This window comes from Salvelinus namaycush, chromosome 1, assembly GCF_016432855.1.
Source record: "Salvelinus namaycush isolate Seneca chromosome 1, SaNama_1.0, whole genome shotgun sequence".
NCBI lineage: Eukaryota > Metazoa > Chordata > Actinopteri > Salmoniformes > Salmonidae > Salvelinus > Salvelinus namaycush.
Window position 1 is genome coordinate 28080302 of NC_052307.1, and position 27615 is coordinate 28107916.

A 27615-nucleotide genomic window follows, 5' to 3' on the forward strand; every position below is an offset into this window, starting at 1 on the left:
TTAATTTTGGGAACTTGTGAGATCTGAGACAAATTATATATTCCAGAGGCTTTTTGCTTATGTTTGATTGACAGGCTGCTGGGAGTGAAGACCGGAGGCGAACTCTGACCCCATTAGCCCTGCGAGAGAGATACAGCGCCCTGAATGAGCCTGCCATGGGTAAAGGTGCCTGCCATCCCATCCCTATGATACCCCATACAGACCACCATTGTCTCCGACAGGTGGCGTCATTCCTACACGACGCTCGTCCCTCAATCAGTGCAGATGACTTAGTCAAGCTACCTGACATAAGACAATGACATACCCCACATGAACACGTTCACATTCCATGTGCCCCTTCATGCAGTAATAATCACAACTGTACATTAACTTCTCATGTTAAATTATCAGTTGTGGTCTGGTTTCTGCAGCATCAATGAGTGCCATGGAAAAGACAGAGCTGAAGATGGCTTTGATAGCTGAACAGTTGGGACTGAGCTGGGCTGGTGAGTGAGTGGAATGAGTGTCTGTGTCTCGTGCCTGTGTTTGGTGCTTGTGTCGGCGTCTGAGTCTGTGTATCAGTTTTAATGGCTTGCGGCTGCTTTTCCTTTCCTCCCTGCCTCTGTCTCTCCACCTTTGTCTCTCCAGAGCTGGCGAGGGAGCTACAGTTCAGTGTAGATGACATTAATAAGATCCGTGTGGAGAATCCTAACTCCCTATTGGAGCAGAGTTCTGCCCTGCTCAGCCTATGGGCCACCTGTGAGGGCAAGAGAGCCAATAGTAAGTACCTGAGATCCCATATAGGTCAGTGGATCCTTCCTGTGCATCCTCTTATCCTATATTCATCATCTCCACTCACCCACCGTACAGTTTTGCACTGGCTCTTGGATTTGCATGTGAGACTTGTCTACTCTATGCAGTACCTTATATTAACATTGTGTTAACTGTCGTTTTCTGGGTCAAACCTGGGTCTGTCAGGGTACTGGTAAACAATGTCATTATTCTCCTCATAATATCTTCCACTTCCTTGTCTGTTATTTAACGGTCCATTTCCCATTTTCCTGCCTCTCGTCTCTGTCTTCTTTCTCTCTATTCTTTTCTCCTCCCCCTTTCTCTGTCTCTCTTTCTCTCTTGTGGCTCCTATGTACAGTGGAGAGTTTGTACACAGCTCTGAAGAGCATTGACCGGATGGACATAGTAAACATGTTGGAGGGCCAGGGGCCACAGCCTGCAGGGAGGCAGGCCCGGGAGCCAAGCAGACACAGACACAACGAGAGCAACCACATCTCCCCCAGCCTGACCAATGGTAAGGCTTCTCCTCATCCCCATGCAGCCCTCTCCCACCCCCAACCACCATACCCTACCAGTTCTTCTCTCTCTCCTCCTCCTCCTCTGCTGCCACCATCATCATCCTGCCCCAATCCTCAGTCAAAGGCTGTCCTATATGCTATTGCCATAAACTTGAGATTTCGACAGATGTGAAACGCAGCAACCTGGACCAGGGCTCAAGACACTCAGACAACAACTGCCTCTGTGGTGCCCCTCTAAAGCCTGACTCAGATATATTCTCTTGTTTGTGGTTGAGTACTATGTATCAATGACCTGTAGAGCCTTCAATCAGCATCACAACCTTGTCTAATAGTGCCAGCTACATTTTAGGATTCTCTCTCCACTGAAATGGCCGATGCAACTGGTATATGGATTTAAGCAAAATGAACGGAGCCTGCCAAAAAGAGTATAGATCGAAATAGAGATAATTCTTTGACATACACAAAAGTTTGTGGACACCTGCTCGTCGAACATCTCATTCCAAAATCATGGGCATAATTTAGGGTTGTATCCCCCCTTTGGTGCTATAACAGCCTCCACTGTTCTGGGAAGGCTTTTCAGTAGATGTTGGAACATTATGGCGGAAACTTGCTTCCATTCAGCCACAAAAGCATTAGTGAGGTCGGGTACTGATGTTGGGTGATTAGGCCTGGCTCGTAGTCGTCGTTACAATACATCCCAAAGGTGTTCAGGCAAGTTCTTCCACACCGATCTCGACAAACCATTTCAGTATGAACCTCGCTTTGTGCATGGGGCATTGTCATGCTGAAACAGGAAAGGGCCTTTCCCAAACTGTTGCCAGAAAGTTGGAAGCACAGAACTGTCTAGAATGTTATTGTATGCTGTAGCGTTAAGATTTCCCTTCACTGGAACTAAGGGGCATACCTCGAACCATGAAAACAGCCATTTTTCCTCCTCCACCAAACTTTACAGTTGGTACTATGCATTCGGGCAGGTGGCGTTCTCCTGATATCCGCCAAACCCAGATTCGTCCGTTGGACGGCCAGATGGTGAAGCGTGATTCATCACTGCAGAGAACACATTTTCACAGCTCCAGAGTATAATGGCGGTGAGCTTTACATTACTCTACCCAATGCTTGGCATTGCGCATGGTGATCTTAGGCTTGTGTGCGGCTGCTCGGCCATGGAAACCCATTTCATGAAGCTCTCGATGAACAGTTCTTGTGCTGACGTTGTTTCTAGATGCAGTTTGGAACTCGGTAGTGAGTGTTGCAATCGAGGACAGACGATTTTTGCGTGCTATGCACATCAGCACTTGCCGGTCCCGTTCTGTGAGTTTGTGTGGCCTATCACTTCGCAGCTGAGACATTGTTGCTCCTAGACGTTTCCACTTCACAATAACAGCACTTACAGTTGAACGGGGCAGCTCTAGCAGGGCAGAAATTTGACGAACTGACTTGTTGGAAAGGTGGCATCCTATGACAGTGCCACGTTGAAAGTCACTGAGCTCTTCAGTAAGGCCATTCAACTGCCAATGTTTGTCTATGGAGATTGCAGGGCTGTGTGCTCGATATTATACACCTGTCAGCAACTGCTGTGCCTGAAATAGCCGAATCCACTAATATGAAAGGGTGTCCACATACTTTTATATATATAGTGTATTTAAAGATCAATTGGAACCTCAAGAAACATCTGTTTTCATGTGTGTTTGATGAAGTTGTTAGCAATAGGAAAGTTGATGATTTAAAAAGAAATAGATACAATTACTGAAATGCTGTGTTAGTCAGCTGTATGGTGTGTTGCATGAGATTCTGTTCATGCTTGCCAAATGTATATTTTGTTAGATCTGTATTCAGTGCGTAAGTTACTACTGTGTCGTATCTGTGTATTTGACAGGTTTATGTTATTACATCCTATAAAGTACGATTTTGGCTATGAGTTCATGATGTTCATCTTTATCCAACATGATTTAAACCACAATCTGCCTACATAGGCCATGTGAGATATCGTGCAGGATATTATGTGTCTGTAAAAAAACAAGCATTTCCATACATGAATTCAGTCTGTAGTCTTTCCTTCAAGCATACTGCAGTTGGCTTTGCTTCCAGTGGTCATTTCTCAAACTTTGACTACTTTTACTCATGGTTTACTATTTTACACATGCATGATATACATCAGATTGACTCCAGTTTCACCACTGGACTGGTGTAAAAAAAACTGCACTGGACTGACCATCACTGGAGTGCTGTGGCCTCTCTTCTGGGTCTGCTCTGTGCCCCACTATCTCATGTGTCATCACAGCAGGTGCCAGGTCCCCTCAGTGCAAACTGGAGCAATAACAGGTGATGTAACTCATGCATAGATATGACCATGATGGACAAAGGGACAAACGGGAGATGCTCAGTCAGATCACAGCTGCAGTGACTCTGATATCTAACACCTGTCCAGTCTGCCTCCCAAAGCTCTTTCTTCTGACGCTGTCTGTGTAACAAGGTGGTCACACTCTCACGGGACAATACCAACCTGACCTCTAGACATGGTATTGTTTATGTTTATTACAACAAGGATTTTCAAGAGATCTATGATTTATCTTTTGGAGTTATGAATGATAGTATGGCTGATAAGTTTGTTCCTGATTTTACAGAGGATGTAGAACGTAGGTAGGCCAGTATTTGACATCAGGGGATGGTACAGAATGAGGATTCACTCTCTGACTGAATGTCAGTCTGGAAGGTGCTTACTCCCTTGGTGAAAACTCCCTTGGTCCCCTAATTAACCTTCACAATCAAATGAATTGAAAATTACAATAGATTCTGAAGTGGGAATCCAAGCCTGGAGACCGCAATTAGATTCCACATTCTATTTTTAACCCAGGTAGGATGCATGCAGCACTGTCTTCCTATATCTATAGGAACAAATGTTTTTTTATTCTACCATTTAGAATAGAAATTATGGAGAACTACATTCTTCTTACTGTACCTTTCAGTCGACCTGTTCTTGTCTTTTCCTTATTTTCATCACGTTTGGCTCTTAGTGATTTTGACATTCAATCCCCTTTCTTAACTCTAGTGGTTTGAGTCTAAGACGCATGATTTGCAACTCCGTAAAAGCAATGAGTTCCATTTAGTCATACTAGCGAGGCTCGGGAGGCCTGAACTGAATCCAGCTAGGCTTCTATAAGGGTAATGTTACGCTCTCTGCCTGTGTGTGCATGGGGCTGTATGAGTCTCTTCAGACCGGGGGTCGTTCCATTCGGTGCACTGTGTGTCCCTCTGGGATCCCCGTACTTGTTCCTTTTGAATCTCTGTCCCCTCTCTCTTTGTGTTTCTCTGGACATGTCATCTGCAGCCTGGCCGCCCTACTCTTCCTCCTTCTCACTCCTCCTCTCCGACCTCTGAACTCATGCCCTCCGACCTCATGTTGACCTCTGGCCCTCATCTTTATTTTGATGACCAGTTTTTTTTTATAACTCTTTATTGTTGTGCTCTTGAAAATTCCACCTTTTTAACCGTCTGCTCTGTGACCAAACCTCCTCACACACTGTGTGCTCAGCACCCCCGGGAGAGGGAGGTGTCCCTTGTTCCATCACTCTCTCTGTCCATCTCTCTCTCTCTTTTCCTCCTCTCCCCATCTCTGTCTATCTCTCTTTTTCTCTGTGCATGTCTTTCTTTCTTCCTCTTTCTCTTTCTGTCCTCTTCCCTCCTATCTTCCCTCTCTGTTTCCCTCCCTGACCCCCTGCCTGTCTGCATGTGCATGAGGCCCACTCTTGTCTTTCACCTCCTATATGCTTGCATGGAAGTATTGGAATGAGGATGTGTCAGAAGCAGTGGCCTGTGGGAGATGTAGTCTGGGAGCTGTTTATGCCTCTGAAACTTGTAGCTGCTTTAATATCAGACTGATATTGCATGGCATGCATGCTGGGGAATGACCCGACCGTTTAGTCTGCCTGTTTACATCCTCTACTGTATATTGTTCTCTGTGGGGGTAAAAAGGTCCTGAACCCGTTTTAACCATGTGTTTTGACTGCTCTGTTCATGTATGAATGTTGGGACATGTTGTTGATCAGTTGTTTGTGTGTATGTGTGTTTGTCCTGTGTCTTTGAGTCTCTCCAGAATTAGGGGATGTAGTATCTATGCCCTTTCTCTGTCACAACTCATATTTGCAGGGAGTGTGTTCATGTGACCCTTCCATTCAGTCTCTCTGTTCCATGTGTGTTGGTGTGTGAGTGTGTATGTGTGTAAGTATATTTGTGTGTATACATGTCTGTGTTTTAAATTGTTGTCTTTTATGAGTGTCTTCAGTGTCTTCATTTGAGTATTTCACTGTGTCCCTTCTTCCAGTCGGTGTGTGATTGTGACTCTCTTTCTGTGTATGTGAGCTTCAGCCAGTTTGTTAATATTTACAGTGTTTGTCTTTTTTACCAGGAGGGCCAGGCCACCACGTTCATTCCCCACGAACACCCTCCCTCATGCCCTCCTCTCTCTCTCTGTCACCGCCCCACCTCACCATTCAACTGACCATGGGAGTGATACCACCCACAGACACACACACATAGAGAGAGAGAAGGACTGGCAACAAGACTGGATGGCAGAATCACACAAATGTTAGATGGTCTTTTAGATTGTCAGAGACACGAACAGACAATCTAAAACCATGTACAGTAGAACCGTACTGATCACCAGGAGACACTATTGTCAGCTACCATAAGGGTTCAGATCATTCACACACAACCTTAAAAGGTGGTATTCCAAACAAATACCATGATATTTATGTGACATGAATCATCCTCACCCTACTGGCTAAAGAGTAATGTATACACGTTTAAAGAAATCTCATCAGCTGGAAGTCTTAAACCTTGTGGAACTGTTAAGAGGTTTTATCTACTGGGGTTATGCATATTGAAGGATACTTGTTATGAAGGATGCATATTGAAGGATACTTGTTTTGTGAAGGATGCAAATTGAAGGATACTTGTTATGTGAAGGATGTAAATTGAAGGATACTTGTTATGTGAAGGATGTAAATTGAAGGATACTTGTTATGAAGGATGCATATTGAAGGATACTTGTTATGAAGGATGCATATTGAAGGATACTTGTTATGAAGGATGCATATTGAAGGATACTTGTTATGAAGGATGCATATCGAAGGATACTTGTTATGAAGGATGCATATCGAAGGATGCTTTTTATGAAGGATGCATATTGAAGGATACTTGTTATGAAGGATACTTGTTATGAAGGATGCATATTGAAGGATACTTGTTATGAAGGATACTTGTTATGAAGGATGCATATTGAAGGATACTTGTTATGAAGGATACTTGTTATGAAGGATGCATATTGAAGGATACTTGTTATGAAGGATACTTGTTATGAAGGATGCATATTGAAGGATACTTGTTATGAAGGATACTTGTTATGAAGGATGCATATTGAAGGATACTTGTTATGAAGGATGCATATCGAAGGATACTTGTTATGAAGGATGCATATTGAAGGATACTTGTTATGAAGGATACTTGTTATGAAGGATGCATATCGAAGGATACTTGTTATGAAGGATGCATATTGAAGGATACTTGTTATGAAGGATACTTGTTATGAAGGATGCATATCGAAGGATACTTGTTATGAAGGATGCATATTGAAGGATACTTGTTATGAAGGATACTTGTTATGAAGGATGCATATTGAAGGATACTTGTTATGAAGGATACTTGTTATGAAGGATGCATATCGAAGGATACTTGTTATGAAGGATGCATATTGAAGGATACTTGTTATGAAGGATGCATATCGAAGGATACTTGTTATGAAGGATGCATATTGAAGGATACTTGTTATGAAGGATACTTGTTATGAAGGATGCACATCGAAGGATACTTGTTATGAAGGATGCATATTGAAAGATACTTGTTATGAAGGATACTTGTTATGAAGGATGCATATTGAAGGATACTTGTTATGAAGGATACTTGTTATGAAGGATGCATATTGAAGGATACTTGTTATGAAGGATACTTGTTATGAAGGATGCATAACGAAGGATACTTGTTATGAAGGATGCATATTGAAGGATACTTGTTTATGAAGGATGCATATTGAAGGATACTTGTTATGTGTCCCACTAATATTTTAGTCATTTAGCAGACACTCTTATCCAGAGCAGCTAGGGTTAAGTGCCTTGCTAAAGGGCACATCAACCGACGTTTCACCTAGTCAGCTCGGGCATTTGAACCAGCAACCTTTCGGTTACTGGCCCAAAGCTCTTAACTGCTAGGCTACCTGCCACCCTAACGTAAATGTGTTTAACTTATGACCCACGTACACACAGTCCTCTGACCTTCTGAGTGGGATGTCAGAGAGGTTATGCTGTCATTTAAGGCTGAGAGATGAGAGGTCCAGGAGGCCAGCTGGTGTCACTAATACCCACTGCACATTCAGCATAACTTAGTGCCAACAATGACTCATGTTGCACCTCTCTCTCTCATGTATACACACACACACATAGTGTTCTTCCGCCCGCTCGCACACACATGCATACGCAGTCCCGCACACACAGACACACACACACACACACACACACACACACACACACACACACACAAATATACACTTCACCCCTCCCTCCACATCTCTCCTGTCTTTTCTACCTCTTGCTAAATCTATACTCTTCTCTCAGTTCATGCCAGTATATAATCAATTCATTTCTACCACTTTATAGACTATTTATCCATTCTTTACTGGGTTTATTTGTTTGATTCAAAATACTGTATCTTTATGTTACTCATGGTCATATCTATTCATTAGTATACATTCTTGGTAATGTATTAGCAGAGAAGTACAGTAGCTACTGCACAATAGTTTTTAAAGTTTTTTTATTTGTGGTATCTATAGCCATCTTGACATTGAATTTGACATTTTATTTACTTGGCTATCTCTCAGGTCATTTCTCATACAGTAGCTATTAAGTACACCATACTGAAATGTGAGTTAGTGTGGAAGAGAGCAGACTCAGAAAGCAGCTTTGGCACCGTCCACTTGTTCAGATGCTGTCTGTTGTGCTGACTGTATCTGGGTCTGTTCCATACTCCAGTCAACATGATGGTTGCATGTACACCTGCAGACAGTTTCCTAGTGGATAGTTTTTCTAGCATCTAAAGAGAACCTACCATGCTTACTGTACCACATCACTGCATGTTTAAAAGTCAAAGCTCTCCATGCTACCAGGCAAGAAATTAATTTTTTCCAAATATAGGTGTTGTTGGAGTGACTTGAGTCAAAGGTTCATGGATCATACGTAGCAAATTCTCAAAGTTAGATTCCCTGTTGATATAAAAATGAGGTTTGGGGCAGCTATGCTTGCAGTGAGCTATAAGAAATGAAACTATATATCATCATGTGTGTGTATGTGTGGTGTAAGTGTGTCTTTGTGTGTATTTCTGTGTATTGTGTATGTGGTTATGTTATTTGTTTTCTAAGGTTTGTAATGTAATGTCTGTGGTGGTGGGTGGGTGAAAGTGTGTGTGAGTGTGTTGAATAACGAGATTGCCTGCATGCATGCTGTTCAGCCTGACTAGAATATTTAACTTGCCTGGTTTTGTGTGTGTGTGTGTGTATGGGAGAGGTTGTGTGTGGGTGTGGGTAAGTCTGTGTGTGTATCTACATGTGTATGGCATGTGTATGTGTGTATAAGTGTGTGTCCCAGGCGGGCAGGTGTGTGTCCCAGCCCCAGGTTGGTTCGGGGCAGAGGCAGTAACTCCTGTCCCTCTACCTATAGGTGGCAGACAGTGGAGCAGCACCAGCCACCAGCAGACCTCTCTCTTTCTGTCTGGCTCTCTGTCTGGCTCTCTGTCTGGCTCTCTGTCTGGCTCTGGCTGTGTGTCTGCTGCTGCCTCCGCTGCTGCTCTCACTGTCAGTGCTGGCTGATCTGGCTTGATCTGGTTTGTCAACCCCCTCTCCCGAAGCCCCCCTTGCTCCCTCGCCCTTAGCTCCTTGCACCTCTTCTTCAGCTCCCACTGTCTGGCCCCTTCCTCTCCCCCTCTCCCCCCTTGCCCCCTGGGCTCCCCCTCTGCCATCTCCCCATGGCTGCCCTGCTCCTGGGCAGGGGCACATCCCCCCCTGGGGTCCCTGTCAGGGCTGGTGGGGCAAGGTGGGGGGCGAGGCGTGGCGAAGCAAGGTGGGGGGCCCGTGTCAGTGTGCCTCTCTGTGTGTCGCTCCAGGTTACGGGGTATTGCAGGAGGAGCTGCTCTCCCCTCCTTCCATGCAGTACAGCCTGCCCTCTCCGCTCGGCAACGAGCCCTACTGGCAGGAAGTCTCCAGTCTGGAGTGTGCTCCCATGGCCATCACAGAGGAGGACACACTCATGGAGATGTCCGATGTGCAGGTGTGGCCCTCGGGCAACATCCCCTCCCTAGTGGCCGTGGAGGACTCCTCACTGGAGTGCAGCAATGCTGACGACTCGGAGGGGCTGCTGGGGCTGCCGTACGGGAGCCTGGGCCGGCTGGGCAGTAGGGCTAGCGGAGAGGGAGGGGGGCTGAGTGGCTCCATGGAGCTGGTGGAAGACAACTCAGAGATGGGGGCTGTTGACTCGTTCAGCACCGCCACCCCTGCCACCCCTGCTTCGTTCAGCACAGCCACCCCTGCCACCCCTTCTTCGTTCGGAGGCACCATCGCCGCCATGTTATACAACGTTAATGGTCTGGAGAAGGGTCAAGGGTCAAAAGTCGTGAAGTCAGAGGCAGCAGCGGTCAGAGGCAACTTGGCAGGTGGAGATGGAGCTGGAGTTGAAGGAGGAAGAGGAGGAGGGACAGGCTCAGAGGAAGGGCTTTCTCTTGTTGCAGGACAACAGCAGCGAGTGCACACCCGGCTGAGCAAGTCGCCCGGTCTGAGCCGCGTGGCTGATCGTAATGGAGACAGGTGAGTGTGTCCTCAGACCTAAGTCAGTCTGCAGCTCAGCTGGACACAGCACTGGCCAGACAGGGGGTAGTCCAGACACTCACCTCTGAGACAACTGAGCCTTAGGACACTTCAATGTTGCCATGTTTCCTAACCTAATAATACAATATTTAGTTTTAGTAACAGAGTGTCTATGAAGGACTATTAGTCAGCTTTTGTTTGACACACACATTTGACACACATTGGCCTCTCTCTGCTCCTTTCACTCCTTTGTCTCTTCTCCTCTCACTTGTCCTCTCTCTCCACCTCTCTTCATCTCTCTCCTCCTTTCTTCTATTCTCACTCATCCTCTGCCTCCTTAGGTCCAGTGGTGGCAGCAGTGGTAGTAGAGGCAGTGGCGGAGGTGGTGGCTCTTTACTGTCCTATCTACAGGAGCAGTCGGGTCCAGGTTGGCAACCTATCACTGACCACACTCAGGCCTGGTTGGGTTCACAGACAACAAAACCCAGGCAGGCCATGGACTTAATGATGTCATCAGTGCGCGCTGCCATGGATGTGGACCCCAGCCAGTCCCGCGTGTCCCAGGAGGCCTTGCTTCAGCCGGTGCGGGACATGGGGCACTCTGAGCTCCTGCGTGGGCACTTCAGGGGCACCCAGCCGTTTGAGAAGGGCCTGGGGTTCCCTCACAGGGTGCCAGAGCTGCAGACCTGGGACGACGTACGCCTGAGGCAGCAGGTGAGTGGGAAACCCATCTTATTATTGGGGTGGCAGGTAGCCTAGCGGTTAAGAGCGTTGGGCCAACCAATAACCGAATGGTTGCTGGTTCAAATCCCCAAGCTGGCTAGGTTTAAAATCTGTAGATGTGCCCTTCCTAAGATGGCGCCGAAGAACATGGCTGACATTTTACATTCTCCCAACCAATTGTGCTATTTTGTTATTTTTTTTGTGTTTTGTGTAACTTATTTTTTTACTTATTGTGTACGTAATGTTGCTGCTACCGTCTCTTATGACCGAAAATACCTTCTGGACATCAGAAAAGCGATTACTCACCTCGAACTGGAAGAAACTTTTTCCTTTAACGAGCCCGACAAGAAGGATATCCTGCTTTCACTGGAACAGGCCCAGATCCACGCCTTTTGCGTGAGGAAAAGACGCGGGGAAAGGGGACGCAGATCGGGGAATCTTCTGAGAAGCCGGAGGCGAGCGAGTAAACTCCCAACGTGCATTCGTTAGAAAATAAAATTGATGACCTACTATTAAGATTATCCTACCAACGGGACATTAAAAACTGTAACATCTTATGTTTCACCGAGACGTGGCTGAACGAAAAAACAGACAATATAGAGCTGGCGGGATTTTCCATTCACCGGCAGAACAGAGACGCTACCTCTGGTAAGACGAGGGGTGTGTGTGTGTGTATTTTCGCAAGTAACAGCTGGTGCGCGATGTCTAATATTAAAGAAGTCTCAAGGTATTGCTCGCCTGAGGTAGAGTACCTTATGATAAGCTGAAGACCACACTATCTACCAAGATACAGTTCTCATCTGTATTATTCGTAGCCGTCTATTTACCACCACAAAGCGAAGCTGGCACTAAGACCGCTCTCAACCAACTCTATAAGGCCATAAGAAAATAAGAAAATGCTCACCCAGAAGCGGTGCTCCTAGTGGCCGGGGACTTTAATGCAGGCAAACTTAAATCGGTTTTACCACATTTTTACCAAGATGTCACATGTGCAACCAGAGAAAGAAAATCAGAGACCACCTTTACTCCACACACAGAGATGCATACAAAGCTCTCACCCGCCCTCCATTTGGCAAATCTGACCACAATTCTATCCTCCTGATTCCTGCTTACAAGCAAAAACTAAAGCAGGAAGTAGCAGTGACTCGCTCAATATGGAAGTGGTCAGATGACGCGGTTGCTACACTACAGGACTGTTTTGCTAGCACAGACTGGAATATGTTCCGGGATTCATCCAATGGCATTGAGGAATACAACACCTCAGTCAGTCATCGGCTTCATCAATACGTGCATTGGTGATGACGTCCCCACAGTGACTGTACGTACATTTCCCAACCAGAAGCCATGGATTACAGGCAACATCCGCATCGAGCTAAAGGCTACAGTTGCCTCTGTCAAGGAGCGGGAGACTAATCCGGACGTTTATAAGAAATCCCTCTATGCCCTCAGATGAACCATCAAACAAGCAAAGCGTCAATACAGGATTAAGATTGAATCCTACTACACCGGCTCTGACGCTCGTCAGATGTGGTAGGGCTTGAAAACTATTACGGACTACAAAGGGAAACCTCAGACACAAGCTGCCCAGTGACGCGAGGCTACCAGAATGCCTTTTATGCTCGCTTCGAGGCAAGCAACACTGAAGCATGCACGGGAGCACCAGCTGTTCTGGATGACTGTGTGATAACTCTCTCGGTAGCCGATGTGAACAAAACCTTTAAACAGGTCAACATTCACAAAGTCACTGGGCCAGACGGATTACCAGGACGTGTACTCAAAGCATGCGCGGACCAACTGTCAAGTGTCTTCACTGACATTTTCAACCTCCTTCTGACCGAGTCTCTAATACCTACATGTTTCAAGCAGAACTCCATAGTCCCTGTGCCCAAGGAAGCGAAGGTAACCTGCCTAAATTATTACCGCCCCGTGGCACTCACGTCGGTAGCCATGAAGTGCTTTGAAAGGCTGGTCATAGCTCACATCAACAGCATCCTCACGGACACCCTAGACCCACTCCAATTCGCATACCGCCCCAACAGATCCACAGATGACGCAAGCTCAATCGCACTCCACACCGCCGTTTCTCACATCCTGACCGGTTGCATCACAGCCTGGCTCCTCAACAGCTTCTACCCCCAAGCAATTAGACTGCTGAACAATTCATAAAAATTGCCACCGGACAATTTACATTGACCCCCCCTGTACACTGCTGCTACTCGCTGTTTGTTTGTTACCTATGCATAGTCACTTCACCCCCAACTGCGTGTGCAGATTACTAGCCTGTACCCCTGCACACTGACTAGGTACCGGTGCACCCTGTACATAGCCTCATTATTGTTATTCTTATTGTGTTACTTTTTATTATTACTTTTTATTTTAGCCTACTTGGTAAAATATTTTCTTCTTCTTGAGCTGCGCTGTTGGTTAAGGGCTTGTAAGTAAGCATTTCACGGTAAAGTCTACACTTGTTGTATTCAGCGCATGTGACAAATAAAGTTTGATTTGATTTGAGTAAGGCACTTAACACTAATTGCTCCTGTAAGTCGCTTTGGATAAGAGTGTCTCCTAAATGACTAAAATGTAAATGCTGTACAGTAGGACTTGTATGACTACAGTCCAAACCCAGTGACAGAAGGCTATAACTGAATTAGATTATATGTACCATATCCTCTCCTCTCACACACATGCGCATACAAACAGAAGGCCCAAGAAGGGCACAAACAGCCTGTCAAGCCAAAAATAGCAGCCCCTGTCACCAGATCCCCAATCCCAGCCCACCACACGTGGCATCTAGCATTCTGGCACTGCACCAGAGCACCCCAAAGGACAGCTCAACTTTGCGACGCAGTGAGAGGGAAAAAGGGGCTGTTTCAGTCTCTGTGGGCTATCCCTGGAAGGAAGTTATATTGAGACTGCCCAGTTATATTGGGACTGCCAGTGTGTTGGAACAGTAAGAACAGACTACAATGTTGCCCATAGAGAATAAGTAATATAATAATATAAGTGTAGAAGTATAGTGTATGGTTGTGTGTACCAGAGTATAGTATGATTACCTGAGGGAATATACTATGAGTACCCGAGGGAGTATAGTATGATTACCTGAGGGAGTATACTATCAGTACCCGAGGGAGTATAGTATGATTACCTGAGAGAGTATACTATGAGTACCTGAGGGAGTATACAATGATTACCTGAGGGAGTATACTGTAGTGTGATTACCTGAGGGAAGCCTGTTGGTCAGGTTGCAAGTCTGTTATTCTCACTCTCAGCCTCTCAGCCTGACAGAGCAGAGCTCCTCTCTGGAGCAGCCAGAAGTATTTAAAGACTACAGATCACATGGCTGGGAGACAGAGAGGGAGTGAGGGGTGAAGGGTGAGAGGGTTGTTTTTGAAAGCAAGGAGGGGGGAGAGAGCGAAGGAACGAAAGAGAGAGAGAGGGAGAGGAAATAGAAGCCTCCCGAGGTTGCAGCCGCCTAGATTTGATGTCATGGGTCAGCCATTCCTACTGACCAGCTGACAGACGGAGAGAGAGAGGGAGCCAGAGAAAGAAGGAACAGGGTCTAGTGGAGTAGAGCTTGTTGAAGAAGGGACACAAACGGAGGGAGAGAAAGAAGAACAAGACGCCAGCCCTGTTGAGAGGAGAGAAGGCCTGAGGGTGCAGCTGCTGCCCCAGAAAAACGGAGAGAAGGGTCGTGGATAGTCGGCGAGAGCCTGCACAGACGTGTGTGTGTTAGTGTCTGTGTTAGTGTGTGTGGGTGGGCGTGTAGTTGGGTGTGTGAGAGTGGGTGTGTCGTGCGCTCCACTGGGTTGCTGGGTTGCTTTGAGAGTTTGCAGAGGTAGAAGCTTGGAGGGGCTGTGAGTGATGTGGGCCCTGGTGACTGAGCTGCTCTTCAGCTTTGTGCTGCTGGCCTTCCTGGTGATCAGCGGTCAGAATGTGATGCATATAGCCAGCGGCTCCCTGCGCTCTGTGCTCACCTATGTGCACGCTGCGCTGGACCGTGAGCTGGGCGAGGCCGAGGGCATGGCCGACGAAGAGGAGAACGTCACCACCCGCGTGGTCCGCCGCAGGGTCATTCTCAAGGTACCCAACAGAGAAGGGAGGGGGGAGAGGATGAGAGAGAGAATTGACTGGCAATGGAACAAAATAATGAAGGAGAGTGTAGCAAACAGTGAGGTGGAAAGCAGATGGTTGCAGTGTGCGTGTGCGTGTGCATGTGGGTGTGTGCGTGTGTATTTGTAAAGCTCAGAGGTGATTTAATGTTTGGCTGTGACAAGGGGACATGTTCGTCAGGGTCGAGGCGAGTGGAGAAGGTGGAGAGATACCTATTTCTGCTTGTTTACCGCATTAACTTCTGACAATGCAATTTATCCGTAATGGCATCAGTAATGAAAGTAATGTTGTTAATTGTAGAATTTTAACTCACACATACAGTATGCTGACTTGTGCATAGATGATGAATATACAGGATGCATGATAGAACTACTCTGCAACAACAACATTAGTTTTAAAGTATTTTCAAGCAACTGTCTGGATCATATTGTTCATACCGTATTCCACCAGGTGAGATAGAATAGTAACAGAGGGAGGTAAGGACAAAACTAAGAATGGTCAAACCATAGACCTACAGTTGAGACCCATTTAGACTGTAGATATATATACTGTACAGGCCTTATACGTGCTGTGACCATAGACCTACAGTTGAGACCCATTTAGACTGTAGATACACTGTGCAGACCTTGTACGTGCTGTTGAGCTGTGAATGGTGTTTAAACCTATGAACTCAGTCTCTAATCTCTCTACCATCTTCATGGTCCTATTCTAACCCCTCCCTCCAGCCCTCTCCTGGTCTCAACACCTTTAATAACTCTATCAACTCCTTCCTCTATGGATTGTGGGGGATAGGGCAGGCTTCAGCCATGGCGCTGTGTTCAATCGTTTTAACTGCGGGACCTTTTGATCTTATAAATAACTGTACTGGCGCCTCCAATGTTATTAGGAATAATAGTTGTATTATCATGAACCTCATCAACTCTGATTGTATTAGTGCTAACATCACAGCAGTCCCATTAGTGATCCCCTGACCAGTTACTATCTCCATGTACGTATGTATCTCTCTCTCTCTCTATCTCTCTCTCTCTCTCTCTCTCTGGTTTGGGGTTGGTGACAGTGGCTAAATGATGAGACTCACTCTGGGGGGCTATTTTAAAGTGCTCTAGATTCCAGCACTCTTTTCGTTCTGTATGCTGACTCCTGGTTTTCTCTCTGAGTCGTTCCCCAATTCATACTTACAAACTCATAGGTGTGACATTGATGTCTGTGCAAAAGTTGTTGGCCAATCAAGTATTTAGATCCAATCTTTCTGGTAGTATTGACTGGTCCCTTTTGTAATGTTAATGTAGAGTATGTGGGTTTGGACTCCTTACTGTATAAGTGTGTGCTGTTGATGCGTTTGCCATTAATCTATGAGCAGATGTGTGTGGCGGTACAGTATACCATGTGTATTTCAGTATGACAGTATTGTTTAGTGATGTTCAGTACATGTTGTCTGTCCCGTAGGGTGATGAGGCCAAGGATCTCCCAGGGGAACAAGTGAGCGAGGAGCAGTTCACAGACGAGCACGGAAACATCGTCACCAAGAAGGTCAGATATCTATCCCAGCATGCCTCTCTCTACTCTACAGCCCTGCACTGTGGCCTATCTACCAGTTCTCCCCTGTTAATATTCATGTTCAACTCACTACACTCATCCTCATAGAAATGATTATTAAATTGATAATCAAGAACCATCACATTCATCATCATGCCTTGATTTATTCCAATGTCATGACTGTAATCACGACATGGGAAAATGATCCCTGTCATGCTCTCACAGGTGTCACAGTCATGTTTAGTTGCTGTATGAAAGGTTGTGGGTGGTATATTTAATAAGGATGGGGTTGAAAGGTTGTGGGTGGTAGATTTAATAAGGATGGGGTTGAAAGGCTGTGGGTGGCAGATTTAATAAGGATGGGGTTTAAAGGTTGTGGGTGGTAGATTTAATAAGGATGGGGTTGAAAGGTTGTGGGTGGTATATTTAATAAGGATGGGGTTTAAAGGCTGTGGGTGGCAGATTTAATAAGGATGGGGTTTAAAGGTTGTGGGTGGTAGATTTAATAAGGATGGGGTTGAAAGGCTGTGGGTGGCAGATTTAATAAGGATGGGGTTTAAAGGTTGTGGGTGGCAGATTTAGTAAGGATGGGGTTTAAAGGTTGTGGGTGGTAGATTTAATAAGGATGGGGTTGAAAGGCTGTGGGTGGCAGATTTAATAAGGATGGGGTTGAAAGGTTGTGGGTCGTAGATTAAATAAGGATGGGGTTGAAAGGTTGTGGGTGGCAGATTTAATAAGGATGGGGTTGAAAGGTTGTGGGTGGTGGATTTAATAAGGATGGGGTTGAAAGGTTGTGGGTGGTAGATTTAATAAGGATGGGGTTGAAAGGTTGTGGGTGGTAGATTAAATAAGGATGGGGTTGAAAGGTTGTGGGTGGTAGATTTAATAAGGATGGGGTTTAAAGGTTGTGGGTCGTAGATTAAATAAGGATGGGGTTGAAAGGTTGTGGGTGGCAGATTTAATAAGGATGGGGTTGAAAGGCTGTGGGTGGCAGATTTAATAAGGATGGGGTTGAAAGGTTGTGGGTGGCAGATTTAATAAGGATGGGGTTTAAAGGTTGTGGGTGGTATATTTAATAAGGATGGGGTTGAAAGGTTGTGGGTGGGAGATTTAATAAGGATGGGGTTGAAAGGTTGTGGTTGATAGATTTAATAAGGATGGGGTTTAAAGGTTGTGGGTCGTAGATTAAATAAGGATGGGGTTGAAAGGTTGTGGGTGGCAGATTTAATAAGGATGGGGTTGAAAGGTTGTGGGTGGCAGATTTAATAAGGATGGGGTTGAAAGGTTGTGGGTTGTAGATTAAATAAGGATGGGTTGAAAGGTTGTGGGTGGTAGATTTAATAAGGATGGGGTTGAAAGGCTGTGGGTGGCAGATTTAATAAGGATGGGGTTGAAAGGTTGTGGGTGGTAGATTTAATAAGGATGGGGTTTAAAGGTTGTGGGTTGTAGATTAAATAAGGATGGGGTTGAAAGGTTGTGGGTTGTAGATTTAATAAGGATGGGGTTTAAAGGTTGTGGGTTGTAGATTAAATAAGGATGGGGTTGAAAGGTTGTGGGTCGTAGATTTAATAAGGATGGGGTTGAAAGGTTGTGGGTGGTAGATTTAATAAGGATGGGGTTTAAAGGTTGTGGTTGGTAGATTTAATAAGGATGGGGTTGAAAGGTTGTGGGTGGTAGATTTAATAAGGATGGGGTTTAAAGGTTGTGGGTTGTAGATTAAATAAGGATGGGGTTGAAAGGTTGTGGGTGGTAGATTAAATAAGGATGGGGTTGAAAGGTTGTGGGTGGTAGATTTAATAAGGATGGGGTTTAAAGGTTGTGGGTTGTAGATTAAATAAGGATGGGGTTGAAAGGTTGTGGGTGGTAGATTTAATAAGGATGGGGTTTAAAGGTTGTGGGTTGTAGATTAAATAAGGATGGGGTTGAAAGGTTGTGGGTGGTAGATTTAATAAGGATGGGGTTGAAAGGTTGTGGGTGGTAGATTTAATAAGGATGGGGTTTAAAGGTTGTGGGTTGTAGATTTAGTAAGGATGGGGTTGAAAGGTTGTGGGTGGTAGATTTAATAAGGATGGGGTTTAAAGGTTGTGGGTTGTAGATTAAATAAGGATGGGGTTGAAAGGTTGTGGGTGGTAGATTTAGTAAGGATGGGGTTGAAAGGTTGTGGGTGGTAGATTTAGTAAGGATGGGGTTGAAAGGTTGTGGGTGGTAGATTTAATAAGGATGGGGTTGATAAGGATACATATAACCAGGACAGTGTTTTATAATGAACATTATGTTCCTTAATGGTACACAGGGAGGTACACAGAGAACCCAATAGAGTACCAATCTCTCCTTCTTAAGCTCTCTTTCCCACCACCCTCTCTCATCCTCTCATCCTCCTCTCCCTCCTCCCCTGGGTGTGTGTGTGTGTGTGTGTGTGTGTGTGTGTGTGTGTGTGTGCGTGCGTGCGTGCGTGCGTGCGTGCGTGCGTGCGTGCGTGCGGGTGTGCGCGCACACGCGGTGCAGATTGTACGGAAGGTGGTGCGCAGGGGGAAGGGCTCAGGTGACGAGGGGGGTCAGGAGCGGTCAGTGAGCGTGGATGGCTCTCTGCAGGATGAGCTGGAGGCTGAGGCGGAGCAGTTCATGAACTACGCCGTCCTGAGCAGCAAGGTGGGCCACTGACCTGCATCAGCCGGGCCACACTCACCTGGGCTACTGTACAAGAGGCTGAGACTCTAAACAAACTCATTCATCTGTCATAAATATAGCATTGATTCACAGTTAAAGTGGGGTGAGACTAACTGGACCATACAGGGCCCATCAGGGTCAATCTGTAAACGTCCCTGAATTTATATAGGGACTCAATGTAGCAATCAACCACTAGAGAAGATGACAAGGGTGTAGCTGGGAACTACGAACTCTTTACTGTGCTGGGATCAGCAGTATAGATTCCTCTGTTAGTTCAAAGTAGACCACAGTGGGCTAAACCTGCATGGACTGTGGCGTGTGAATGGGATGTGTGTGTGTTTGTCATTTAGATCAACCTGTGTTGCCATTCCCCAACCTCCTAGCTACAAAGAAACTGAAAAAAATATTGATTGTGTGAGTGTCCTCATGCTGTACTTTGTATCCAACTTGCAAGCATTACTCATCTGTGCTTCATTTCCCCCATCATGTCCACCCTCTCCATCCTGACCTGCATGTAGGACCATCCAAAATGTCCACAACTGCATCCTGCTCTGATAGCTTGCACTATCTCTCTGCGTTGGCTGAAACAACAAACTAATGCTTCCAGGTTTCATAACAGCAGTCAGTTCTGATATCTGCTCTGTCTCCAGTCAGTACATAGATGGATGGCTCTTTCTCTCCAGTTGATATGAATGTCTGGGTGTTGGCTGGTTGCTCTTGATGTGCTAATGTAATGAGGTCCATTCTCTCCCCTTCAGTAACCCACATTGACTGACTGTCTATCTGTCTTCTCTGCCCACATCCATTCAAAGTCTCTATAGTCCATTAACTGTGACTGTGTGCTCCCTCCAAACTGCAGTACTCTATTCCATGTCAATGTTTCTGATGCTTCTCTCTTTTCTATTTTCCTGTCTGTTTTTCCAACCCCCACCCCATCTCTCTTGGCTTGGCTGTCTTTCCATTATCTGTCCTCTCTTGAATTGTCTCCTTTCCTCTCCTTTTCTTGTCTTCCCGTCAACTCTCTCACTTCGCTCATTACCTCAATTGTCACTTTTAACCTCTTCTCCTCTCCACCCTTGTCTCTTCATACACCTCTTCACCTCGTCCATATCTTTCACCTCTCACACACTGTGCCACTGCTCCCTCTCCCTCCTCCATCTCTCCCTCTCTCCTGATCCCCTCTCCCTACTCTCTCCCTCTATCCTGATCCCCTCTCCCTACTCTCTCCCTCTATCCTGATCCCCTCTCCCTACTCTCTCCCTCTCTCCTGATTCCCTCTCCCTACTCTCTCCCTCTCTCCTGATTCCCTCTCTGTCCTCCACATCTTTTTGTTTTCCTACTAATTCTCCCTCACTTCTACTTCCTCCTCTCCCTCCTACTCTCATCCTCTCCTCCACCTGTCTCTGTCCCTCCTCTCCCTCCTACTCTCATCCTCTCCTCCACCTGTCTCTGTCCCTCCTCTCCCTCCTACTCTCATCCTCTCCTCCACCTGTCTCTGTCCCTCCTCTCCCTCCTACTCTCATCCTCTCCTCCACCTGTCTCTGTCCCTCCTCTCCCTCCTACTCTCATCCTCTCCTCCACCTGTCTCTGTCCCTCCTCTCCCTCCTACTCTCATCCTCTCCTCCACCTGTCTCTGTCCCTCCTCTCCCTCCTACTCTCATCCTCTTCTCCACCCGTCTCTGTCCCTCCTCTCCTTTACCTCCGCCCCTGGCTCTCCCCTTGCTCCCCCCCACCCTCCCTGATGTAGCCTGATATTGTGGATGTTAAGAAGGGTGCTCAGATAGTGAAATGTGCCAGTCTGCGGAGAGTAAAGCAGTGAGGGAAGCATGCAGACAGAGTGGCAGAGCGACATGTCCCCGCAGGTACGGGACTGACTGACCCACTGAGACCTCTCACCTGGGTTCGGGCTCCTCCATTTAATCCTACCTCTCTGTCTGGATTAAATAGGCCTGATGTTGTTACAGTAATTCAGTACTAATGACATTTAGCTAATTGTAGCACTGCAGTGCAGAGTGACATTTGATGTGGCTTGAACTATATCATTGGCATTTGATGCAACTACTGTGCATTAATATGGTACTGTATGACTGTGGGGTGGCATTGATTTAGTAGATTCAGATGTAATATTAAAACTAAGTCTAGTTGAGCGGTAACGCTCAACTCTGTACTACACGTATCCCCCGGCAACAGAGGTATGAGTCCCGACTCGACCATTCCTGTCTATGCCCTTAAACATTCCTCTCTTTGTCCTCTTCATCGCCTATCTCCCCCTATCTACTTCTAGATGTTCTATCAGAAAATAATGAAATAGGAAAGGTTGACCGGACCTCCTGATCTTCTTACCCAGATGCCTCTTTACATATGGCTTTATAAGATAGTATATTTGTGTGTAGTGTTTTGCTGTAGATGAGTATCAGTGTGTCAAGTACAGTTGGATGTATAGAACAGCTGTTGTCATACTGTCTTAGGAGAGTCTAAACTACAGCAGATTCTGTGGTCAGTGTGTATAGATTGTGTTACAGTGGGTATTCAGCAGGGTGTGAAGGGGCGGTTCAATGGCTGTCCTTATGTGTTGGCGTAGTACTAATGCTGTACATGTCTGACTGGGTTTACAGTAGGTCTAGCTACATGCAGTATGTTTATGTTAGTGCTGACTGTTTGAGCTATTACAGATGGCATTGTATGTGGCTCTACACTATCAAAGGGTGCTGGGGATCCAGCATGTTTTCATAGGTCAAAGTTGACAGGCCAGTTGTTCTTTCAAATTAAACTATCTGGAGCAACTGTGCGTGTGCGTGTGCGTGCGTGCGTGTGTGCGTGTGTGCGTGTGCTTATAAACAGACCAGTGACTTGTTAAAATAACATACTTGACTGACAATGCACAACACTTTCTTAAAGTAGGAGAAATAGAGCGCCCCAGAGCAGTAGATACTGTATACTCTGAGTATACGAAACATTAAGGACACCCGCTCTTTCCATGGCATAGACTGACCAGGTGAAAGGTATGATCTCTTATTGATGTCACTTGTTAAATCCACTTCAATCCATGTAGATGAAAGGGAGGAGACAGGGTAGCCCTTTCCTGCCGTCATATGACCTAGTGGCCTCATGGGGAGAATGTTATTAATATTTTTCATAATTAATAGACAGGAAAAAAAATTACACAGAAAAAACGGTTTCTACAGTTTTGTTATGTGATGTATATAAAGTGTAATATCGGGATGCAAACTTATAATTGAATACATTTAAACTCTATAGCTGGCACGGTAGATGTCTTCTTTTTTTCAAGACCATACATATGTGTGTGAGGTGTATACTTTTGTTTCAAATAGGATTTGTTTAAGACTTCCAGGAAACACTCTGTGTGACCCTGATTTAACCCACTGCAGTAAAAGGTTAAAGAGGGGGTTTTAAGCCTTGAGACGATTGAGACAGGGATTGTGTATGTGTGCCATTCAGAGGGTGAATCGGCAAGACAAAATATTTAAGTGCCTTTGAACAGAGTATGTTAGTAGGTGCCAGACGCATCGGTTTGTGTCAAGAACTGCAACGCTGCTGGGTTTTTCACGCTCAACAGGTGTCCCTAATGTTTTGTATACTCAGTGTATAAGACTCTGGTATCTAGAGTCCCCTATTTCCATGCTTGAAAGGAAGGTTGCGGTAAATTTTCTCTTTATCCAAGGACAGTTGTAAGACAAGCTCTGACCGTGTTTTGGCTGTGTATGTGTATGTATTTATAGACAGGTATGCCTACTCACATTTACTGATTCGTCTCTGGGTTCTTGATTTCTGCACCCTGCATGCCGATCCAACAGAACTGTTTGGTCTGATTCTCTACACACTGATGGGAACCTTGTCCTTGCTCCATATAAACCTCTGTTCTCTTTCCCTCCAGGATTTGAGCCCCACACCAAAACGATCCTACTTAGACACATGACTGGCGGCAGGTGACAGGAGGAATGAAGAGGAGGAGAATAATGGAGAGAAAAGAAGAGAGATTGGAACGAACAAAACACTAACTTCATAATAACAACAACCACCACGGCAAAGCCGATGATCACGAGAACCAAGTGGATTTACTCGTAGTTTTCTTACCTTTTTAAAAAAAGAAACAATCCAAAAACGTCAACTACTAGGCTAGGAGCATGATTTCGTATAAAACAAAAACCAAACACAGACAACAAAAAAATAGCAACCAAAACGTGCTTCCTGTTATATGTATCAGCATGAATGACTGCTGGCGCATGGCCTGTCTTTAACTACAGTACTAGGGGTTGTGGGGGTGGTTGGGGGGGGGGGGGGGAGGGGATCACTCCTGTATGGGATAGGAGGCCATGTTGGGGTGTAGGGCAAGGTGAATATGTCATACGTCCCTTTTCTAAAGAAACAGGGCAGTGTTTGTTTGTGAAACTTCTGAAAAGGGAGACTGTCAAAATACTCTGAATTATCTCTAGGCAACAGGTCACTCTCCCTCCCTGTCACACTGAACAGACTCTTCCAGCAAAAAAATATATTAAATACATCACAGGCTGGTTTCAGGCCTTCACTGTCCCACTCCAGTAGCCTACACTTAGGATATTGGTGTTGTACATTCTATCTGCACTGAAATGCTACGTGACTGAGTGTTACCTGTGTTTTATGTCACCATAACCCTATGTGATGCTAATGATGCTGCTGTTTCAGACACCTAAACTATTCTTCTGCTCTGGTGTTCTTGTTTGGTTAACTCTATGGGTATATGTTCTATATATCTTCAGATCTGGTGGGTATGAGAACAAACAAAACAAACATTTGTGTCGTTCTGCCTGTTTTATCTGTCCATTTTTGTGTGTCCGGTTATTTGTTATTTTTGTGATTTTCATGTGCTGCCTCCCTTTGCTGTCGTCATCTCACCTAGAGGGCATTATTGGCTTCAGAGACGTTTCACGGTTCTTTGTGTTTTAGAAAGAGGAGGTTCTGTGTTGACTTTCCTCCCCAACCCCACAACCAACCTCCCTGGAGTGGATTGTGTGTTTCCAGGGTGAATGTAATTGGAGTAAAGGCTGGAGCAATCATGAGAACGTTGGATAGACCTTTCGCCTACCCTGCTATATGTGTGCAGCTATAGTCCAGTTTGTCTGGCGGATCCTGTCACCACCATCTGTTGTATGTATGCAGCCCACCCACCTCATTCATCTATACACCCCATCCTCACACCCCATCCTCCCTGCACTGCACACTCTGCCCTGCCTCCCTCCACTCCCTCAGCCTTTCAGTGTAGATGCAGCACTCCTGTTCTGTCCCTCTCAATGTGGATATTATGTAGCAGTTCTATTCTTTACCAGCAGGGGTCAGAGTCCCCCTAATTAACGTAGCATCTCCCCTCTGGTGTGTCTTTGTCACACAGCAACAGATTGTCAGTCTGATATCACAGGATATATCCAAGAGGGTTTACAGATCATCTCAGCATCTACCCGTCATTCGATAAGGGTAAAGAAGTAACTTCACCACTACAGGTAATAATGTAGCACTGGTTAAGCTGGTTACATGTGATAGTCAGTCAGGGAGAGGTAGGTATCTACAGAGAATTGAAAGTGTTGGGATTGTAAGTGTTGCTTGTTTTGTTGGCAACTCTCAGTAGACTAGCGAAGACAACCAGCCACCAATCACTGTGATAAGAAACTGTAATACTGACCCACAACTGTGAGCCCACACAACCCCACCAAAAACCTGTCTCCTTTCCTCTCGCCCCTCTCCTGATGTCTGTACACCCCTACCCATTTTCCCATCAGAAATGTATTGTCTGGTGTTTGTTTAAAGGAAAGCAATAATATTGGTCGAAAGAGTAGGTCTTAATGTGTGTGTGTGGGGGAGGGGGGGGGGGGGGGGGTATAGGCGTTCTAACTACTTTTACCTTAGATGTACTGTCTGATTAGGAGAGATGCCAGAGCCCCAATAAGCCTCCTGCTATCCACTTGACCTGCATGGAACATAAATCACTTCCATGTTGGTTGCACAAAGTAGACAAAGGAGACAAGTTAGTGGACTGAGTTACTGGTTTGCATTATTGGAGAGTTGGTTTCTTCAAATGTTTTTTTCCCAGTCCCAACAGTGTTTGGTTTTTGATTGTGTGTGTTTGAAGGTTGGGTGGCAAGGAATAGCCATTCCCTGAGGTTTATGCAAGCCATCCAAAAGTGTCCACTCATTGTTCTTTTAAGCCTTAATGGCATTCATATTTAATTCTAAGGAGAAATTCTAAAGTGTGCGTGCGTGTGTGTGTGTATGCGAGCGTGTGTGTGTGTGTGTGTAATGAGTCCACTGATTGTAAGTACAATTGAGACTGACAGAGATTGACAAATGACAGTGCAGGTTTGAGGGCGGTGAATTGGCATGGGTGTGAAGGTGATATGACACTATTGGTGGACATTAAACAGAGGCTCTCCGGTCCCTAACCTGATTTAAACATGGTTTACAGTAGTGTTACCTCAGAACAGTATACCATACTACATCATGTAGATCAGATGTAATGCTGTACATCCTCTTGGCATTGTATCGTAACGGATCTTGATACATTACATTGCTCATATCGGAGGAAAACTTGTCTCAAACACTCCAGAGAGTATATGAACGAACCCTCTGCAATAATAATACTCAGACATTGAAATTAGTCTCCAGTCCAGGCCCATGGTTTATCAGCCTCTGTAGCCACAGGTAATGAATGTATGGTTCTGTACATATTAGTTGACTAGGTAGGCTAGACGCCAGACTGTTTAGCCTATCTATTGAACTCAGGATCTGTTGTTGTTTAAGAAACGGTATAACACTGAACACATATGAATAGATATGTCGTCCATATAACCCATCCATGCATAATCAGAACGAGGGAACGAGCAAGAGAAAGAGAACACATATAAAACTCAAAGTTGTTGTTTTGAGACATTTGATCATCTATCCCCTCCCTCTGCACCATTAAAACATATCATGTTTATGATCACACCTTGACTGGGTCAAAGCTACGGGGGCAACAGAAAGAGGAATGGTGAAGCACCTCCATGTGACTGCTTAAGGTTGGCTCAGTAAGAGCTTAAGGAAAACCAGACATACATACGTTATACATTCATTATGCTTCTTAGTTTGGTTTCTGTATCTGGTCGTTTGTGTGTACACAGTGTAGGCCTACAGTCTTTAAGTCTGGATGTAATGGGGTTGGGGCTGGAGACTTGTGGAGGTGGTAGACAGGGAAGCAGACTGGGCGATGAAGATCTATGGTTGTAGAGGGTTAGTTAGACAACTCTCTGAGACAACATAGCGGCTTCACTGGCTAGGCTGGGGTTTTTTATGGTATTTTTCCTCAACACCACCCACCCCCATTCCATCCCCGCTCCCTAAAACCAAAAAGAGATTGAGCCAGTTCTAAGGATTCCTTCTACACAGTGACAGGCTGAGTGGAGTCAAGGAGAGGGAGGACTCGATAGAGCTTCAGACCATGGAGGTGACGACATAAACCAAGTTCATGCAAAAATATTAACTGTTGCAAAAACTAGAGAACACATGTATACTCGTTTAAAATGGATTGAAGACATTATTCATGCAATAGCATATTACTCAATACTAAGGAATGCACCTGCGCACATGCACAGAAAATGTTTTTAATATAAATGAATATGTATAAAATATACGGAAATATATATTTACTTAGAATGCTATGCACCCTTACTTGTCAGTGGGATTATAGTTATTTTATGGATGTACTTTTAGCATCATAGCTACCAAGAGACTGTTGAGTTATGGATAATGCCTGCAACCTGGGGAAAATAGGGGCCTTGTGCGTATTTGAACTTGTTTTGTTTGCTTTTATATTGTTATTGAGAGGTCAAATATGACAAATATATACATGTACAAGCCTTTTAATCAAATGAAATCCGAAGACATCTATAGATAATTTACCCTGTACACCAGCTCAAATCATTTACGAAATAATAAAGAAATGAAATGTCCTTGTGTTTTTATGTGTATGAGTTTGTATGAGACGAGTCCATCCATGTATTATTTTACACTGTTAATTGTACATGAACAATATCAATACATTTCACCAGATGGCAGTATAAGCTTCTTTTTTTCAATGGCTCTGACGTTTTCACAGCGGGGTATTCTTTCATAGCATGAAACATACTGTCTCTGGCATTGAGAAATTAGTTGTAGCTCAGAATAATGAATAGGTCCATTTTCCCAAGCATTGCATTCTTCATCGTATAGCTATAATATTTCTAGCATTTTCAAGAACACATACATTCAAAGACAAGGAGAGAACGAGCAAGAGAAAGAGTGCACATATAAAACTCAAGTTTTTGTTTTGAGACATTTGATCATCTATCTCTCCCTCTGCACCATTAAAACATATAATCTGTA

General features: G+C 45.1%; 1 protein-coding gene across 6 annotated transcripts in view; it reads left to right on the forward strand.

Annotated features, from left to right (window-relative positions):
* Positions 1 to 23405, forward strand: part of LOC120024521 (ankyrin-1-like) — a 64326-nt gene extending 40921 nt beyond the window's left edge. For 3 of the 6 annotated variants that reach the window (XM_038968830.1, XM_038969007.1, XM_038969159.1), the window contains 10 exons: positions 75 to 165; positions 411 to 485; positions 628 to 759; positions 1130 to 1285; positions 9495 to 10191; positions 10533 to 10905; positions 16471 to 16554; positions 19066 to 19209; positions 20975 to 21089; positions 23123 to 23405. In XM_038968830.1, coding sequence (XP_038824758.1) covers positions 75 to 165; positions 411 to 485; positions 628 to 759; positions 1130 to 1285; positions 9495 to 10191; positions 10533 to 10905; positions 16471 to 16554; positions 19066 to 19209; positions 20975 to 21046 — 1824 coding nt within the window. In that variant the 3' untranslated portion in view covers positions 21047 to 21089; positions 23123 to 23405. The remainder of the gene's footprint in view (positions 1 to 74; positions 166 to 410; positions 486 to 627; positions 760 to 1129; positions 1286 to 9494; positions 10192 to 10532; positions 10906 to 16470; positions 16555 to 19065; positions 19210 to 20974; positions 21090 to 23122) is intronic. The other 3 variants (XM_038968894.1, XM_038968926.1, XM_038969081.1) reach the window with 3 other exon arrangements.
* Positions 23406 to 27615: the final 4210 nt, after the last annotated feature.